Source organism: Musa acuminata, chromosome BXJ3-4 (genome assembly GCF_036884655.1).
Source record: "Musa acuminata AAA Group cultivar baxijiao chromosome BXJ3-4, Cavendish_Baxijiao_AAA, whole genome shotgun sequence".
NCBI classification, from domain to species: Eukaryota; Viridiplantae; Streptophyta; class Magnoliopsida; order Zingiberales; family Musaceae; genus Musa; species Musa acuminata.
This window is the reverse complement of record NC_088352.1, coordinates 28064707-28084299: the sequence shown is the minus strand read 5'-3', so window position 1 is coordinate 28084299 and position 19593 is coordinate 28064707. Positions and strand designations below refer to the sequence as shown.

Genomic DNA, 19593 nt, shown 5'->3' with positions numbered 1-19593 from the left:
GATTTGATATAACTATAATTTTTCTCTTAGAATATAAATTGAATCAATAAATTGAGTTCTTTTTCATAAATTATGTATGAGTGATTGTTAATTGAGTCGGATAATTATCTTTTTTTTTAAATTATTTTATCATTATATTTTTCTATTTTTATCCTATATTATAAAAAATATGTATGTTGTTATTTATCCTACATCAATATGTCACAAACCTCTCTAACACTAAAAAAAAAAAAAAGGTATTTTGCTCCTACAATGACATTGATAATTAAGGTTGATGATTTGAACTAGTTACGTGTTCTTGAAAAGAGTTACAATATTTTTTTTGAAGTAACCAAAAATACTATGAGTCAATTTAAAAATAAAAATATTGTAGTCAGGTAATGTCTAATAATTATTTTCATCACTATTTAATAATAAACAAACATAAATATTATAAGAATTTCTAATATACACATACACACACACCACATCCCCACCCTCCCCCCCCCCCCCCCCCCTAAATTTAAGGCTAAGTTCAAAATTAATGTCATCCTTTATGTTTATCATTTTATGAAACCTTAAAATCTAATGTTACAACTCAGTAACCAAAAACATTGAAAGTCCATTTAGAAACATTGTAAGAATCGATTCATCATCCTTACTGGATCTCTACGTGAAGCCACTTTTTTTTTTTCTGACAATAAGGATATCTTAGTCATTTTACAAAGGAATGAACCCTACATGAAATCGCCGTTAATTGAAATCACCGTTACGAAGGAATGAACCCTACATCAAAGCAACTCGGATGGAAGGAGGGCATTATTTGATATCGATTTTCTTGTAGAAAGTTCTGAACGAGGAAGGAAAAACCTCATCCGTAATTATTATCTTGAGAAGATTAACTTTGAGGATCTAATTATGCTTTGACAAAATGCTCGATTCCGACTCCTCGCACGCGCGCACCCCTTCCACGATTTGGTCGCGACAATTCATCACACGAGGCCACGGGAACTTGGATTCGGTGGCACGTTGCATGCGGCCTATCTTCCGAGCCTTACCACCCCCCCCCCCCCCCCCCGGCAGTCTCACTCACGTCCGAAAACATCATGCCATAGATTTCCCTTTTTCCTGTGTCTGATGGCGAACCGGAGGTCTTTCGATCGGTTTTGGCTTTCATCATCATCTTCCAAGGCGCTGAGGACGTGCAGGCTTCTGACGCCCCCGGTCGTTCCTTTTTCTGTCACCGCCTCTCCCACCAAACTTTCCCACCTAACTCATTCGTCAATTCCTGGGGGAGGGGGCCATTCCCATCATCGTTCTTATCTACTTCTCCGGAATCCCTCGCTTTAGAGCTGGTCCTCGTGTTCTCTGCCCCAAAAGTGAAGCCCTAATCACGTCTCCCAGAAAGAAACCTTCAGCAAGAGCGAAAGAAGAGCACGCGGTTTATGCCGTTGTGAGAACTTCCAACACATTAATTGTAGTAAGAGTGCAACTGACGAGGTAATTACTTCCTTGTGCTGGATGTGTTGTGCGGTAATAAAGCTGAGGCCGGAGCATAACGGACTGTTCCACCCACCCGCCGACCTTAATCCGTTTGTAGGGAAATAAAGCAGAAAGAGAAGACATGGTCGATCTCTCTTCCGTGGAAGAGGATTCTTTAGAACATCGATCTACGGTGATCTTCCTTTACTTGCTTCAATTTTTATCCTTATTAAGTTCTGCTGCCGGAAGAGAGAGGACCTGCCGAACTCTTTTTACTTGCTTTCCTATTCCCTGTCTATCTTCTCTCCCAGTCTTCTTTTTGATGTTCAGCCCTAAACTCTGGACCAAGTAAGTACGTGACCATCTGAATTTAGAGAAGACTACATTAATTCTAGCCGACGTCATATGTCACGAAATAGTGGATCCAAGCCCAATGGTTTCATACTACAACTTGTCTTCTTTCAAACCTAACGTTCTTCATTATGGTTTCATGCATTTCAACTGGTGGTTGTTTTGGCCCTTTCGGTAGCTTTTTCTCCATCAGCCTTCCTTTCTCAGCACCACTACCAGTCTCCTCTCCGCTTAAGCATCCATTCACTAGTCCCTTTCTCTTTTCTCCTTCCTTTGTGTCTTGAAACAAGTTAACTAAAGCTAGACGCTTTTATCTCTTCTCCTTTCTCGACGTGTATACTCGAGCATTGCAACTTTTGTTTTGTGGTTGATGGCACGTGAATGACGCAAGTGTTCATCAGATTATGATTTCTCGCCGCTGTGGATGCCTATCTGGAGTTCGTCCTCCTCGCTCCCTGTTCTCATCTTAAAGCTGCGAGGGGGTTTTGGTTACGCTTCCTTAAGAAAAGGTCTCCGGGACTCTCTTCGATCGGTACGTAACGTGACTTTGGTATGTTGGATTCTTTTCCTCTGTTAGACTCCTCTTTCCTTATGGCGTCTTCTTGCAACGGCTTTTATTTACTCATTTGTCTTTTACTTTTTCCCCCGCCTTCTTCTCTCTGTGCGTGTTCATGCGGCGTTGATGTGAAAAACTTGAGTTCAGAAATGTTGGAGCTTTCTATCTTCGGCCTGAGTGGAGTCTGATATATGCTTTCTGTGCAGCAGATATGTGCAATTATTAGAATCATACATTATCTGAACGTCCCAAGTTCAAGTTGCCAACTTAATCTACAATCTCAAGCTTGTAGATTTGGTTTCAAGCTTGGGTTGCACGTACGATCCTAACATTCATACCTTAATACTTGAATAGCATGGTTTAGGATTCATTACGCTTGCGGGAGACATCATGAAATGGCTTTTTCAGTTTCGACCCAAAACAAGAAGATTTTACGAAACGTTGATAGAAAATTTTCTTTCGAAAAATAGAAAGCATGAGAAGTTTGAGGGTAAGATATCCTGTGAATCTGCAGGAAGGAACTTGCAAACAGAAATCCCGCTTCTGGACTTGGAAGGACCAGCGTTTCTCCGATCCTCGATTAGACTGTATTAACACATTGAATTCTGAATAGCGCTTTCTCGATCTATAATTTTAGTTGCTTGTGATCTCGAACCGTCGAGGTCTCTTGCTCGGCTCCTGGCTCCTACTGGATTCCTGAAGCTAGAAGATGCTGGATATTTCCAGTTTGATGCAGGTGGGAAATGCGAGATGAGAAGAAGAATGATATCGCGAGACCTGTAGCGTCAGAACCTTTCCGAATTTTCAGCTTCTTTCCCGTGGTCGGCGTCCGCCATGAGTTCTCCTTCATCTTCTTTTGCCATCAAACCGAAGGCTATGAAATTTGATCCAACATCGAACGATCGCGCAGCTAAAGCTGTCTCGCCCACCGTGAGTTCAAGAGCGCCTTTTCTTTTCGATTCATGGATTTTGGAATCTGTCTTTACACCTTCTGGTTCTTGGTGACAAACCTCGCTCTGCAGGATGATGTATCAGAATCAGCCGCCTCTCGTTTATCGGAAAAGTTGTGCATGACGACTCTGCAAGCGGATTCTCCGCTAAACATCCTCTACAAACCTACCGCGAAGGTTGTGTCGAGGGCCACCGCTGCACTCTTGGCGAATCTGGTCAGTTGGTTTCCTCTATGCGTTTCGATTCACCTCCGCCTGACTAGTTAAAATGGATGGATGTAAACGGTGCTTCACTGATTTGGATCAGGAAAATCCCGATGCCATTCGTCAAAAGCCAACAAGAAACTATCAACAACCAGCTGTAGTTGTGGAGCAAGCAAAACCAGATTACGTCGCCAGCCGTCGACAGAGTTGTTCACGGTCTGATCTGAAAAATCATCAGCAGCCAACGGGCTGCGGAGATCGACCTTCGTACGATGGATACAATTGGAGAAAGTACGGGCAAAAGCAAGTAAAAGGAAGCGAATCCCCGAGAAGTTACTACAAATGCACGCACCCTGCGTGCCCTGTGAAGAAGAAAGTGGAGAGATCGTTGGAAGGGCAGATAGCCGAGATTGTCTACAACGGGGAACACAACCACCCCAAGCCACTGCCTCCCAGGAAACTCTCCTCGGGCTCGCAAGGCCAGGCCTTCGTCTCCGAGGAGGCCGGACGAGAGGCTGGCAGTAATCCATCGTGGGGTAGTTCCGTGTCAGAGGTGAAGGTCTCTGCTACGAGCGTGGATGAGCAAAACGAACCCAGCTTGGCTGGGATTCCCACCTATGCCGGGCGAGTGCACTTCTCCCACGAGTCTTTTATCGCCACCACCTACGATAGCAGCGATAACAACACCGACGCTAGCACTCAGATTGGGAAGGTGGGAAGCAGAAGCAGAGCAGCTAGCATGGCCTCCGACAAGCTTGACTGCAAGAGAAGGTACGCACGCCATGAATCTTCTTGTATTCGAAACTGATCAAACTCGTTGTGATAGTGCCATATTACAATGCCTCTTTTTTGCTCGCTATGATGACGATAGTTTCTGATCTTGATTTGTCCACATAATATGTATGATTTATCCACTTTCACATCTTCGACTCATGTCAACAATCGATGACACGTCCACTGGATGAGAAAATTGATGAAATGAAGTTAATAAAACCCACCACTTGTTCGAAATTATAGTGAAAATGCCTCGATCACAAGTCTTAGATGTTGGTATGGTGAGAAAATTTCCAATGAGCCCTAAACTACAACTGTTGGAATAGTACTCGCAAGGGTGTGTAGGCTCCAGTAAAGCTTAGAAAGATAAACTGAGGAGAGGAAAAATGCAAATCGGTGACTAAAATTTCACCTTCGCCACTTATCTTTGGTATAATAAGAAATAGTTGAAACATGTTTTGGGTTCGGAGATACTGAAGATTATTGACTCCGATAGGTCGTCCACCTGATGAACTCTTGTGCATCTTTAGGAAGAACGAGGATCCATATAGCGGAGCAAACAGCGTTACGGAAGATGGTGCAGAGGCTGATCCAATTACGCTGACCGCCATGGAGTGTGATATCCCTGGCGATGGCTTCCGCTGGAGAAAGTACGGACAGAAACTCGTGAAGGGAAATACTTATCCAAGGTAGGTAACATCGTACTTCTTTTTCGATCTCTCTGTTTCTTTACTTTTCGAGGAAAAACGCTTTTTATCCGTCTCACTGAGCTCTGATGATCACAAACTTAAATCTGCTTATTACAATCACAAGAAAAGAAAGAAAAAAAGTTTAATTTGTGAGAACCTGCTCTGGAATAAAGAACTGGTACTCGCAGAAGTTACTACAGATGCACCAGCACCAAATGCAATGTGCGCAAGTATGTGGAGAGGGCTTCGGATGATTCCGGTTATTATGTCACCACGTACGAGGGAAAGCACAATCATGAGATGCCAGAAAGAAAGATCAATTTCGGTGCTTCCGACCCCGATACCGAAGAAGGGTTTAACGGCTCCTCCGATCATAACTTTCAGTAGCACCGGAGGCAAAAAGGAAAGCAAAGAAAAATAAAACTCTCACGGGGAAACGTCTGCTTGGGGAGGGCTTCGGTGCTTGTTGATGATAACTGGTCATGTTCCGAAGGACTACTTCGGATCAAGCCATCGATTGCCTCAAGGGAGCACTCTACCATTTACGATGCATTAAGTTTCAGTGGTATTCTCGGTGATGAGGTGACCAGTGGCTGCTCTCAAGCTCTGCTATCTTTCCTGTGAAACCGAAAGTGGAGAAGCAAGCCTGCAGCAACATCAAATTAATGAACCTTCTCTTTTGCCGAATATTCATATCGATTGCATTTTTTTTTTTGTCTCTTGTCTTTCAGTTTCAGTTCAGCCTTTTCTACCCAAAGTTCTAGCAATAAAGAAGTCAAAGTTCCCGTACATCCATTCATTCACCGACTGGGTGCTGTTTTGAGCTCCTCTTGGGTTACGACTAAGGTGGGTTAAGGGAACTTCCGATGCATGCGAGATTAACTACTGTCCTTGCCGAAAAGCACCTGATGATCGACGACTCCTTTTCGAACGCCCGGTCCCCGAAGTGTTTTTATGAACTTGCTTCGAATTGAATTGTGATGAGATCGTAATAACTTCAAGATCTACTTCGTTTGTGTTATTCATTTGCTCCAATATCTACTTGAGGGGATGATGGTCAATGAGACTAGGGTCACCAATTTGTATAACAAGCAAGAAAACAAGCAATTCTCTTCATATATCGATGACAAGTTTTTCCTTGGTGCAGTGGTTGACCGTGTGAGCTTCTTGTATAAGAAGAACAGCTCTCGTACCTATTCAGAAACATAAGATCGGTCAACTTCGGAGGTCGAACAGATAACGTTGGCGTATTCCAATGTCTCCTTCAACATTTCATTCCTCACGATATAACTACTTTGGCTTAACCTAAACCCTAAACCAAGGAATCCTTGGAGCAGTCAGGCAGCTTTCACATTGTTATGATGAATTATCACAACCTTACACAAAAAAGTAATATCCCCCAAAATAGAACAAGAGTTGCGGTGCCGAATGAACATTTGCTTTGTTTGACGGACAGTCGATTGCTGTCGAGACTTCCTGCACGATCTGAATACGGACGGTGTAGAATTGTAGAAGAAGAAAAGCGTATTACTATGTTGAATCGAGTAAGCTGTAAGCTCGACGGTGTCGCTTTTATGAGGTGGTCCAATTTCCAAAATCATTCCCAAGAATGTAAACAAGATGCAATCGCAATCGGGGTAGTAATTAATGGGTCACTCACCTACCTAACTGCTGCATGATTTTTCTTAATGGGTTAAAAATGCAAAAAAAAAAAAAAAAAAGGCCCAGGATTTCAGGATCCATCATGCATTAACTCCCGAGAAAGAGTCCGCCTAATATTTCCTTCTTTTAAGGCCCGTCTCCTTCTCCATCCCAGCAACGCTTGCGGTCGCTTCCACTTGCCCTCTCGGACCCGTCGGTCATCCTCGTGACTCGTGACCACCACCTAATTGCCTTCCCACCAAACCCCTTCTCTGCCCTGTTCTGCACCACGAATCACAAACACGCCACACGCGATGTCTGACAAATTATAATGTTTTTCTATGGCAATCTCCAAGTAGCGTTAGGTATCGCGACCGATCTTTAGACCCTACGAAGAACGGCAGGTTCGAGTGTCGGCTCGGACCTAGCGGTACAGAATATTGTTGGCTGCAGCGTGATCAGGTTTTAAATATTGTCGGTGCAAACATGATCGACGAAGCCAAACACTATGGAAGTTCTTGTAAGGTGTGACGTGCGGCCGGTTAGAGGAATCTCCGGTCATCGGTGGCACAATGGTTATTGTAACCTAAAGCTGTGGGTGTTTATTTATCTTAATCTGCGCCAGTCAGTGCTCTGTCTATATAGTCGGGATCCTCCTTCCATCTCGAATCACTTCGACGGCGAAGAAGAGGCAGAAGCATAAAATGAGCGGTGGAACAGGGTCTCCGTTGCCCAAGCTCGAGGTCGAAGGCGTCGTCTTCCCTCCGGTGGTCGCGCCACCCGGTTCCACGAAGGCCCACTTCCTCGGTGGCGCAGGTCTGCTCCACCCTCGGCAGTACTTGCTCTCCCCGTCTTGGCTGCTGACGTGAACCGGTGTCACGCAGGTGTTCGGGGCCTGGAGATCGAAGGCAGGTTCGTCGCCTTCACGGCCATCGGCGTCTACCTCGAGGATGCTGCGGTGCAGTCGCTTGCCAGCAAGTGGAAGGGGAAGAGTGCCGACGAGCTCGATGGCGCCGTCGAATTTTTCCGAGACATCTTCGGAGGTCAGACGACTTTATATATATATATATATATATATATATATATATATATATATATATATATATATATATCGCAGAAGGAAGCGGATCGTACGGGCATTAGAGTTGTTATTCTTGTGAAGCACATGAGATATTAGCATAAATATTTAGTATAGAATTCTCGCGTTCGGTCTGAAATCCATGGAGACAGGTCCATTTGAGAAATTCACGAGAGTGACGCTGCTGAAGCCACTGACCGGGCAGCAGTACGCGGAGAAGGTGTCAGAGAACTGCGCTGCACAGTGGAAGGCGGCCGGAGTCTACGCCGAAGCAGATGGCGCGGCCTTGGAGCAGTTCAAAGAGGCTTTCAGGGCCGAGACCTTCCCTCCCGGCTCCTCCATTCTCTTCACTCATGCCCCTTCTGACTCTCTCCTTGTAGGTTCTCTCTCTCTCTCTCTCTCTCTCTCTCTCTCTCTCTCTCGCTGCCCGCACATCTCTCATTCCCTTCGTATGTCCTACATCTCATTCTCTTCTTACGATCATGCTGCAGATCGCATTCTCCAAGGACGGGTCGATGCCGGAGGCAGGGATCGCCATGATACAGAACCAACCTCTCAGCCAGGCGATTTTGGAGTCCATCATCGGTGAGCATGGCGTCTCCCCTGGAGCGAAAAGGAGCCTGGCACTGCGGTTCTCGGAGCTCCTGAAGCAACACTGCGAGGCAGAAGAGACCAAGCTGGTGAATCCTGTAGCTGTTATCGTCTGAGCGAGTCTGATCGTCTAAAAGGAGTCAGTCCTGCATGAGTGGCAGTGATGGCCTCATGTCTGAGGCCATGCTTGAGTTCTCTTTACATTTCTTTCAGAAAGTAGAACTTCATTAAGTAATAAAGAACACTAGTCTACCTATGTGTACGGTTCATACCCAGAGAAATCAAAAGCGTGTACTCGTTTTCTTTGAGCAAAATCGGAAGTTTGAGCATTCTCTGTATAAGGCTTCCGCCCTTGCCATGCCCATAACTCGCCTGTTTGATGCCCCACCCTCCGCGCGGTGGGCGAAGTCCACCCTTCCATTGGGGGGGCGGCACCGAGGGAGGGGAGGGAGGCGCAGAGGTAGTTGCCGGAGAAGGTCTCGCTGGCAACCCAAGCAGGCAGAGTTGTTGGGTGTGGAAGATTCTCCTCCCTTTCGGTGTATCTGATGAATGTATCAAATGCTGTAATGGAGGACCGGAAGCTTTGTGCTTGGGACCACAAATGTGGAAATAAATGTTCTTTATCCGGTTGACCTTCTACAGCTTCCTTTAGAGTAAATTCTTTCAGACCAATCCCGTCTTTACTCAATATGTAGTTGAACTGGTTAAGTGCTCAAATTTCATCATGGGTAATCATAGTGTCAGAATAATTTACAATGATGAAGAGAGATCAATAGGCAATTTACGCTTGGACGAAGAAAATAAATCGAGGATTAAAGTGACCGGTTGATATGCAACCTGACAGAACATAGCTCGCGAATAGCTTTTCTCCTCTGGTAAGCATCAATTATGAAACGAAAACGAAACAACACGCATATCCCATCTCTTCATAGTTGTATCCTACTTCATATTTATCTCTTCATAACACGACTTGAAAAGACTGCAGTTTCCAGGCTCCAATCACTGGGACCAAGTTTGCAAATCTTCATCATGTTGAGATGGGATACAACCTGTTGCATCTTAAACCCAGCCTTCGTGCAAGACTCCTCCAATGGTTGCAGCTTCGGGGCTCCAATCACTGGGACCAGTTTTTCAAATCTTCATCTTGAAGAACAGAAGGTACAACTACAACCTGTTGCATCTTAAGCCCAGCCTTCGTGCAAGCCTCCTCCAGATTTTTTATTTGAGCAGGCCCTTCAGGGCAGAAAGCCACCACGGCTCCTCCACTACCTGTAAATTTACATGCAGCCCCGACACTCCGAGCTACCTCAACCATCTTGATGTTGAGAGAACCTAGAACATTGTCTCCGAACATTTGCCTGGGTCAGATCACAAAGACAAAGGCAAGGTCGTATTCCATTAGCAGCATTGAACGAAAAGATGTACAACCCCTAATAACCATCTTTCATAAACAAAGAACATTGAGATAGTCCAATCCTAACTAATGTGGATCTACATAACATATATTTCTAATTTTCTTTATTATATTCCCCTCTGGATAACTCCTTATGGAACAGTAAAGGTGAATCACTGCAAAGTATAATAGTACATGTCTGCAAGTAAGCATCCAGAGTTCAACAGGCAGATATATGAAGTGAGAGAGTGTGATGAAGGGATGACTAGACAATAATAGCTGTCCTGGAAATATGCAACAGAATAAAAAACTTTCAAGAAAAATCAATTTTAAGAATGCATTACTTAAACAGGTTTAATATATTTATGGTAATTGAGTAGCTACAAGATGTATCAACATTTTCATTAGTTCCTGTGAGGACCATCTCTCTCACTCTCTACTGCATTGATGTCATTGTATTGATTTTGTCCTAAGTTAGAAGTGGTTTACAAAGAAACTCTGAAACATTAAAGTCATGCTCAGTAACGGTGAGAAGAATGATGGACTAGTGAAGGTCCAATTGGAGCAGCCAACTCAAACCATGAAAAATAACCTTCACGGCTTGTCTCAAGCTTACAACTACAAATTTGACTCGATAATTTGGAACCAAATGGGAACTGAAGTGAGCGAGACCTGTTATGGAGTGCATAGCCAAGTGTAATGCCAAAGAAGGCTATTTCAAGGCTTGAGATGCATGTTTGAAAAATTGATGAAGATTGGAAGGAAATATATGAGGACTCAAAATGAGAATTCCCCTAAATGGAGGATAAGTCTAGCAGATCTTAGGGATGTTCGTAGAAGAGATCCAGCAACCATTGTACAATTTGTAAAGAAACAAAAGCACGATCAACCTTGAAATCCTTCGAGAACACAAAAATCCAAAGACAGGAGAGTTGACAATTGCCATTTAAGCACAACGTAGCCACAGTCTATGTTTGATTAAGACTGACAATGCTGAAGCAGCCACCCTTCCACTTATTAGGGTATCCAACCCCAGAGCTCCGTTAAGGAGTTAAGTTCAACTAAGACTGAAAGAAAACCTGGAACAGTGTTTAACAAAAATACCATTAGCTCAAATGGGTTTTCTATTTAATTTTCTTCACACAAATTGATAGATTATTCTAGGTAGTACCTAAGAGGTATAACACTAATAATGATGAGTGACACAACAATTGATCTTCCTAACGATGATGGAATGACCAGTTATTTAACCGGGAAAGTTTGGATTCATTCTCATAATTATTATAACAAACAAACAAAAGAGTGTTTTAGTAGTACTGGAGGTGTTAATAACATATCTATAACATGGTCAGCCCTGAAGGCATCCTTGTTCATTTTCTCTAATTCATGTAATTAAATTAGTTTAAGTTAAGTCAGATTTTGATTGTCCGATGTGGATGGAGATTTGATGCCAACCGAAGTCCACTTCCGAGACTGTCTTGTTGCAATGATTTTGGATGAGAATGTTCGGGATGAAACTTGCAAAACTATGATGGGGGACGTGTCCAACAAAAACCCTCCGATGCTTATGTTAGTTTGGATTCAATTAAATACCGAATCAATAAGGCATAATTTGTATCATAATCTCTCAGATTTCCGATGATACACTTGGGGGGCGGCTTTATAGTGTGGTAGACAATTATTGAGTCTGAGATCATGATTAATGTGGGTAAGCGCATTATCCAGTCATGAATGGGATCATGAAGTAATTCGTCAAACCTGAGGAATGCGGGGTAACGACTTACTGAGTCAGCTTTCCGTAGGTGTTGTGTGGCCAATTGTGTGAAGTTGAGTCGAACCCCTCGATAATGCAAAGGTATCTTTGGCCTTATATGACTTGTTGGTTGAATTGGGTCGGGATGTGGGCCAGATGGTAGAGACATGTTAGCTGCATGAAGGTGACTAGGTGCTGACCAGATGAAGATGAAATGTTGACAACCGTCGATGTGTTATAATCCCTATATCAGGTTAGTAGCTTAGTACTACGATATATATTGTGTGGATGATTCTACTTCCCCATATATTAAAGTAGCAAAGTTAGGAGCTTTAATCCTAGAAAATATATATTGGTTGCTACCTTAAGTAGTAAATTTGACTTGAATGAGAACTTTCAGTTGTTCCTATTTAGTTTAGGGATAATTGATCATTTTTACCATTCATTGTTTCTTACAATTTTGTTCGTTTTGAGGAAATTTTGCCCCTCGCATTCTTAGGCATACAATGTGCACTACAGTACATAGTTGCCAGTCAGAAAATTTAGAGGAAAGATTTGCAAGACAATATAGATCCATTAAGCAAACAAACCAATAATAAAGTCCTTATCATAGTCACATACCTTCGAAGATCAAAGTTGCGATTCATCAACATTGCAAGTTCTTTGAAATTCTTTTTGAGTAAAACTTCACGACCCTCTAGGGCTAGCCCTCCTACTTCTTCCATTGAAGATCTTATGAACTTGTCACCATCTAGCCACTTTTGGCGAACAGTGCTGTGCACCTATATCACCAATTATAATTACAGTTCCATGATTACGTTGCAACAAATAAAAAATTAAATTGCTAGTTGTTAGCTTATTTAACATGATATGGCAGCTGCAACTTGAAAGCTCTTGAACGCTACTTCATATAAGGCTCAGATGAGGAGATTGTAATATCACAGTTTTAAAATAATATTACCTAAAAGAAGGCAGAAAAGACAGTGAATGTAAGAATAATATAGCAAAAAACACGCTGAAGATCCAAGACTAGCCAATAATAGAAAAAAATGCAACCAACAAAATTTTGGTACCAGAAAATCAAACTGACATACATATTATAATCAAGCAAGTCATTCCACCAAACTAAACTTCTTATGACATTTGGCTGGATTGATTTGGTACCAGTACTGTATAGTTTAGAAAGTGTCGGTACTGGTTGAAACTAATTGGATTAGCAGAGAGAGGGAGAGAGAAAAGTAAGAAGAGGAGGAAAAGGAGGCAGGAGTTGCGCCATGCTGCAAAAGAAATGGTGACATGGCGATGCAAATGTGTAGCAGAGGTGGAGCAATAATGTGTACCAGGGGAGAGATAGTGACATAGTGAAGGAATGAGTATTGAAGGAAGAGAAGCAGCAAAGCAAAGAAGATGGTGGCCCAACAGTGAAGGAGAAGGCAAAATGGAGTGGTTGAAGAAGAGTAAAAAAAAAGAGAAGAAAAAGAATGAAAGGAGTATGGAGGTAGCAGTAGTGGGTAATAGGCTTATATCTCTATATAGTTGGGTACCAATCAAGTTACTACTTGATAAATCTGATGTGATGAGATTACGAGATAATTAGCTTGGTTTTGGATCAGACTGGACAAAATTATCTGATCTGCATAACAACAAATCGTTGAACTGATAAAAACCGAAGTATTGATTGGTATAATATAGATTTGGAAGTGAAATTCAGCTGTGTATAACTGGCATATTCACTAATCTTGTTATAATGTTGCTGAATGTACATTCAGCAACATTTAGCATTGCAGTTGTACCGCCAAAATACCACATCATGCTATAAAAGGAACAATTATTTACTGTAGACAACATTCTTTCATTTTTAAACTTCTATGGCTTCTCATTTGGAGGGTTCTCTCACCTAAAGGGGTTTACTTTGAGTGTGATGATTCTTCTGCCTTGTGTTCAACTTTTCGACAAGGCAAAGTTGACAAGTTCACTTCTGAGTTGAAATTATTTGAGGTCATTTTAGTTATATGAAAAAAGAAAGACTGACAAGGTAAAGATGGTGACAAAGAACAAAATTATGAATTTTATTTGTTCTACTGGGGACATTCTGTTCATTAATCATAGATCTAAATATCATAACACAAGAAACAAAAAATTCCACTATACATCTATATCATCTTATTTTGATAGAGATGCAAAATTGTAAAATATGATGGCTCCTTCAGTATATGCATATAATGGATAAGGTAACAAGTCAAAAACTGAAATTAATTATGCATTTTTTACTTTTATTTTTGTAAAGATCTCATCTAACAGAGAGCTGCTCCACTCACTTAAGATCTACTAGCAGCAGATATCAAGATAAACTACAACTAGCTTAGTGTGGGATCCAAAACATATTATACTGAACAAACCTTCCCAGAGTCACTTGGATTCTCAGCATATATTACATGGAGAGGAGGAAGAAGACCAATATCCATGGGAACGTACAAACCATGTCCCAGTTTATCCATATGTTCCTTGTTGAAGTCCTGGCAATTTAATTGTGAGAATAAAGTTCATTTGTCAATTGAATACGCAAAGACAAGCAGAGATCCAAAAATGTGCACATATTAGGGCAGATAGGCAAAAAGAAAAGAGAAATTGGTGTCACAATATGTGTACATGATAATAGGGAACCATTCTTTACATACATTAAATTTTTAAACGATTTTTATCTAACAAAAGTTCATAAATTTACTATACCATGTAGACAAGGCCTCCATAGACCTGCACAACCCGATCTTGAAGACCAGCAACTATTCCAAGTTCCTTTTCCGCACTAAGAATCAATTCAGGTCTGATGTCAACTTTTACAAGATGTCTAACTTTGAAGAAGTCAAGGAGGCAGTTAAGGGCAGCACAAACTATTGCACTTGAACCAGAAAGCCCAGTCTGTAAAGAAAACAAAACTTAAGATTAGAACCCAGTCCAAAAAAACATCAAAGCATAAAATCTAGCTGACGGTTAAATTTTTTTTGTCAGCTGATGATCATTAATTATGTTACTACTAGAAAGATAATAGTGCATTTTTTTATGGAAGTAGGGTGCTAAAAGGCTTACTAATAATATATCCAACTAAAGCTGCAAGTCAGACATTTTTCTATTTGCATAATGTCTTCAAGTGAATAAAATCACCCCTTTCCATATTCTAAGCAGCAATACTGAAACAATCTTCAAAAGAATTCTTAGTTCAAATTCTTTCACCAAGGTCTACCTTCCAGTAAGAGTATACAGCACATCATATGTAGGATGGATCAGTTTGCACTGTGATCCAGACTATAATTTTAAGATCCAGACTGCAGAGTATGATCCTTATTACCATAAATTCCAAATACTCATCATAAGAAACTAAAGTGCATATCCTCTATCAGATAAGTGACTTGAGAACAAGAAGCTCCCAGAAAGAACTGGCAATTCTTCGTACAAGGTTTTCAACTTTCAAAAGTCATAGTGGTTTTAACGTTTTCCCAGGTCATAGCACGAGGTATTTTGCCCTTTAACATTGAATCTTAATTGAGTAGGACATATTTACTGATCTAGTTTGTGCAAACTCCTTACTAATTTTTAATAGTTGTTCAAAGTTTACCTTTTTCAGACTTCCAACAATTCATTCAAGCCACGATAAAGTTAAAGGAGAAAATTAGGGTCTGGTGCTAAAGACATTGGTTCAACTTTTGTGAAGAGTGGCAAAAATAACATTGATCTTCACCTAAGCCAATAGGTGAATATTATAATTTATAATACCAATTTCTACCGAGCTAGTAATCTAAATCATGTATTAAACCACCTAGGTTCCAAACATGAATCAAACATAACACATGTCAGGAAATGAATCTGGTGGAAACCATCATATAATTGTCAGGCCATAGCCATCTGGAACTAGTTTACATGGCAGTCTTGCACTCACATAATCCTAATTTTTAATCTTGGTTCATTCTAAGTTTATTTTGTTGCATAAAAAAATGAATTTATTAGGTGATATGAACCAAGACCATGGTCATGTGGTACCAACCAGTACACCATCCTCTACTGGTTGGTTAAAATACAATATAATTTAAATGAAGAAGAAATAATGTAACATACTACAGATTGCTATCAGCTACTTTTTCTTGATCCTACTCTTTCTCATCTTCTTATCTTCTTTTTGTCTTCCTTTCAAAACATCATGTTGCTCAATGATCAATGAACACAACAATTGTAGATATCGGGCAGGCTGCAACTTGCTATCATGCTTGCTTTTTGATGTTAACTGATTGGGTTAAGCTGTTTCAAAGCTGAACCATACAAGAGGTCAGAATATCACCTGATTTCTGGGCGGTTTTGCTGAAATCAAGAGGTAAAATATGTTTTTGAACCAAAACTGCTTATTCAGCAGGTATATAACAAACCAGGCAGTATAGCTGATTCCTCTAACCACCCAATGATAAAACCAGTCAAATCAATAAAACCTGGTACCACTGTAGGCAGTAATGCAGCTTACTGCCTAGAGGTTGGACCAGTAAAAACGAGCCGGACCATATATCAGTATGACTAGAATTTTGATCATTGATAGGAACAATGCCAAACCTTGTAGGTTGCTTATGAACCAGGAGTTTAATAATCATGAGCTGATAATGCCTGAAAGTATACTAGTTGACAGAATATCAAATATTTAATGTAAAATCAAGGTTCGCCATACCAAAGCATACCGCTTGGTACGGCGGTATGTACTGGTCCGACAAGGGACCAGTATGGGCGATACATCAGTACATCTCCATGTACTATGTATCGGTACACTCGGTATGACTCGGTACAGCTCGATATGTACCATACCAATAGTTAATTGGTACACCGATATGAACCGATAAGACGAACCATGTATATATATATATATATATATATATATATATAAAAGATTTTTTTACATATAAAATATTTTTATAAAAGGCGATGTCGCCTTAATATATATATATATATACACACACACACACACCATCCGGTAACAGACAGTCCGTGTACCGGTCAACTGACGGACCGGTACGTACCGCCCGGTACGGGCGGTATTATTCAAAACTGCATACCTTGTATATATATATATATACATACCGAACAGTATACCGCTCGGTATACTATATCGTATCGTACCGAGCGAATGTCGAAATGCCGGTACGGTACGATATTTCAAACCTTGATTGTATGTATACCTAAGCAATGATTGTTGTACACTCAAAACGGTACAAAATGGGTGGTATGTACTGGTACAGGCATGGGTCGGTACATGTATCACCTTGTTTTGGGCAGCCCGATCTAGTTCAGTGAAAGTAATTAAAAAATAAAAAAAAAGCAACGGGGCCCATCCAACTTGACATTAAAATAAGAAAATAACTTAAAATAGAAATTAGGGCTTGCAAACATGAGCCCTCTTCTCACGTTCTTCGCTGCTGCCGCTGCTTCGCGACTGCTTCACCGCTGTTAACTTGACATTGCCACTGCGTTCCTTCTTCTTCCTAAGTACGCTCCCACCTCTTCTCCTCTTCCTATTCTTCCTTCTTCTTCCTCCTCTACCGCTTCCTCTTCTTCTTTCTTCCTTCTTCCCCCATCGCCCCTTCCTTTTCTCCCTTTTTTCTTCCACTCTGAAACACTAGTATGTACTAGTATACCATATGTCGGTACACCGGTACATACCGGTCCAACAGATCTCCAAAACGAGTCCGGTACCCGAAACAACAATCCTTGTACATAAGAGTTGCATTGGTCAGTCCTTAAGAATTAAGCATACACCCCATCGCATTGATTGTTCTATTGATGGAGAGTTTTGCCAATAACTGGGATGATGTAGGATACGAGATGATCAACATGTATATTAAAAATTCTACATTCAAGTGTAAGAAGAAAAAGTGTTAGATGCTCCAATTCCTTGAAAAGTTCAATAGATTATCAAAATACAAAGCCATATAAACTAAGCAATTCCATATGTATGAACGGCCTACAAAATGTAAATTGGCCCCAAAACTTCACCTGACGAGGGATGTTTGTTTCATAAGACAGAGTGAAGTTTCCTCCTTTTAGCTCAATTTTATTGTCAGAGCAATAGTTGTAGAAAACCTTACAGATAGCCATCAGCAATCTCATCCCTCCATAGTAACCTTCACTTTGTAAACGACATACCTGAAATGAACATACCATCACGAGTCTGTATCCAGGTGAAAATTAGAAACAATATCTGCACAATGATATGATGCAAAAGGAGAGTTCTTGCTCGACAAACTTGAGAAAAAATACAGTTTATTTTAACAAAAAATTATCCTTTGATAAATTCAATTAGCAGTGGCGTAAACCAAGAATTAAGAAACTTGATTGATGGTAACGATCCTCATCATCCCCATTATCCAAATCTTTATACATGGCATAGAAAAGGCTGGTCTCTGGAAATTGACATAAACCAAGATTTAACTATAGAAAGAATCTTGCATGAAAAGGACAAAAAGCCCCCGGTAAGAATCTTGTGGCAAGCGATTCCAAGAAACACAAGGAAAAAAAGCACCCGAAGCATCCTCTACAACTTCCAACATCATCACAGAGGCTCCGAGCAACCGAATCCTCGAGAGACATTGCACGTGCTATGAAACATAACATGTAAAGGTTATAGAAGTCAGATGCCACAACAGTCAAAAAAAAGTTCATTGAATTTATCTATACTTTTTAAGTTTGAGCGAATGAAAAAAAAAAAAAAGTTCGTTAATAATCCATACTTCCATTTTCCGTTTTCGTTGACAAATTTGGTTATTGGTGAAAAAGATTCACAAGACCGGGGAGCACCATACTGACCGCATAGTTGAAGAAAGAGGATCTTAATGATTGGCAAACAAAGAGGACGCGAATACAGATCTATAGATATAATAAGACCGAAAACACGAGATGAGGAAGAGGAGGAGTACAAGATGATGGATCGAGGAAAAGGAAACGAGATCATGAGTGAGGTGCGGGCGGATGACGAGGTCGGCGGACGGCTCGAGGCGGACGTTGGCGCAGAAATTGCCGATCGAGAGGGAGATAGTGCGACCGTAGTAGACATCGCTAGGGTTTCCCAGGAGTCCGATGCGGGCGTACGCCTTGTGCTCGATGGTTGAGACGAAACCCTGGGCCGCCATGGTTTGCGCCAGAGAAACTACAGTCGTCGCCCCTCGGATCAATCCCACCCAGCCGCTGCCGATTATATAGTTGCCCCACCTGCCATGCACGTGGAATGATATACATCGAGTCGTCAAAAAATCGGATGATAAAAAAAATCTTATTAAAAAATTTGAATCATACAGTGAGATGGGAGTTGACCAGAAAAAATTTGAATCTTAAAAGTCGTGACGACGACTGCCCCAGAAAAAATCTATAAATTTACCTAAAAATAACAATACGTGAAATTACAGAATCACGCCTACCGATCAAAGTTGACCTATTGATCCGAGTTGATCAGGGTTGACCACTCAACTACCTCTTCTCTACGGTAGCTGCCACGATCACACTGGCCGACCGACGACGGAGATCGACGACCGGACGTCGGAGACGAGGAGGAAGCAGTTATTGGTCAGATCTAGGCCAGAGAAGTGTGAGTTCTCTCTTTCACGACTTCCTCGCTTCATAGCTTTCTCCTCTCATCTTCTCTTATCACCTTTAACTATGGTCAACAAGCTAGCATAATAGTTGCTCCTTTCCTTTTATCTTCCAGATTTACTTGCACTCAATCAACTTGCGAAAGTTTATAGATGCCATAAAAGTCAATCACGTTAGTAATAACACGTATGACATAGTAAGTACTTTTATTTTTTATTATTATTATATTTTCGATATCGAGATAATCGGATAAATTTATGTATTGTATTGTACGCTCATTTATATGATAGAGCTGACTAATCTCATAGCTACTCATTATAGAATAAGTTCACTGATTAATTCGCTCACAGAATATGATGGAGTTGACTAATCTCATAGCTACTCATTATAGAATGAGTTCACTGATTAATTCGCTCACAGATGGAGCTGACTAATCTCATAGCTACTCATTATAGAATGAGTTCACTGATTAATAGTACGTACTTTTATTTTTTATTATTATTATATTTTCGATATCGAGATAACCGGACAAATTTGT

At 41.0% G+C, this 19593-nt stretch overlaps 3 protein-coding genes across 11 annotated transcripts; 2 read left to right on the top strand and 1 right to left on the bottom strand.

Moving 5' to 3' along the window:
* The first annotated feature begins 1351 nt into the window (after positions 1 to 1351).
* Positions 1352 to 5774, top strand: LOC135584121 (WRKY transcription factor SUSIBA2-like). 9 transcript variants are annotated; one of them, XM_065146490.1, is made up of 7 exons: positions 1352 to 1654; positions 2214 to 2344; positions 3095 to 3298; positions 3391 to 3534; positions 3626 to 4293; positions 4827 to 4985; positions 5174 to 5774. In XM_065146490.1, the coding sequence occupies exons 3-7, from the start codon at positions 3203 to 3205 to the stop codon at positions 5370 to 5372; spliced, it is 1266 nt and encodes a 421-aa protein (XP_065002562.1). In that variant the 5' UTR covers positions 1352 to 1654; positions 2214 to 2344; positions 3095 to 3202; the 3' UTR covers positions 5373 to 5774. The 9 variants fall into 9 exon arrangements, with proteins under 9 accessions (XP_065002562.1, XP_065002568.1, XP_065002564.1 ...); XM_065146492.1 differs by lacking the exon at positions 1352 to 1654 and adding an exon at positions 2883 to 2955 and having other exon boundaries at positions 1950 to 2344; XM_065146494.1 differs by lacking the exon at positions 1352 to 1654 and adding an exon at positions 2883 to 2955 and having other exon boundaries at positions 1950 to 2362.
* Positions 5775 to 7156: 1382 nt separating this feature from the next.
* LOC135637292 (chalcone--flavanone isomerase-like) lies at positions 7157 to 8609 on the top strand. The gene is made up of 4 exons (XM_065149931.1): positions 7157 to 7442; positions 7511 to 7669; positions 7857 to 8080; positions 8196 to 8609. Exons 1-4 carry the CDS (start codon positions 7331 to 7333, stop codon positions 8409 to 8411), a joined length of 711 nt encoding a protein of 236 aa, XP_065006003.1. The 5' UTR covers positions 7157 to 7330; the 3' UTR covers positions 8412 to 8609.
* Positions 8610 to 8987: 378 nt separating this feature from the next.
* On the bottom strand, positions 8988 to 18642 carry LOC135637291 (glucuronokinase 1-like). The gene is made up of 6 exons (XM_065149930.1): positions 18386 to 18642; positions 17466 to 17615; positions 14172 to 14360; positions 13841 to 13957; positions 12063 to 12223; positions 8988 to 9653 (listed from the first exon to the last, which is right to left on the bottom strand). The coding sequence occupies exons 1-6, from the start codon at positions 18596 to 18598 to the stop codon at positions 9410 to 9412; spliced, it is 1074 nt and encodes a 357-aa protein (XP_065006002.1). The 5' UTR covers positions 18599 to 18642; the 3' UTR covers positions 8988 to 9409.
* Positions 18643 to 19593: the final 951 nt, after the last annotated feature.

Bases quoted from the DNA above. Each gene is read 5' to 3' on its own strand.
- LOC135584121 (XM_065146490.1), top strand. From the start codon at position 3,203: ATGAGTTCTCCTTCATCTTCTTTTGCCATCAAACCGAAGGCTATGAAA. The intron at 3,299-3,390 runs GTGAGTTCAAGA...CTCGCTCTGCAG, and splicing joins CTAAAGCTGTCTCGCCCACC to GATGATGTATCAGAATCAGC. The intron at 3,535-3,625 runs GTCAGTTGGTTT...GATTTGGATCAG, and splicing joins CTGCACTCTTGGCGAATCTG to GAAAATCCCGATGCCATTCG.
- LOC135637292 (XM_065149931.1), top strand. From the start codon at position 7,331: ATGAGCGGTGGAACAGGGTCTCCGTTGCCCAAGCTCGAGGTCGAAGGC. The intron at 7,670-7,856 runs GTCAGACGACTT...CCATGGAGACAG, and splicing joins TTTCCGAGACATCTTCGGAG to GTCCATTTGAGAAATTCACG. The intron at 8,081-8,195 runs GTAGGTTCTCTC...ATCATGCTGCAG, and splicing joins CCCCTTCTGACTCTCTCCTT to ATCGCATTCTCCAAGGACGG.
- LOC135637291 (XM_065149930.1), bottom strand. From the start codon at position 18,598: ATGGCGGCCCAGGGTTTCGTCTCAACCATCGAGCACAAGGCGTACGCC. The intron at 17,616-18,385 runs GTACTCCTCCTC...TGTTCATTTCAG, and splicing joins TTTCCTCGATCCATCATCTT to GTATGTCGTTTACAAAGTGA. The intron at 12,224-13,840 runs GTTTGTTCAGTA...TTGGTGATATAG, and splicing joins ATCCAAGTGACTCTGGGAAG to GTGCACAGCACTGTTCGCCA.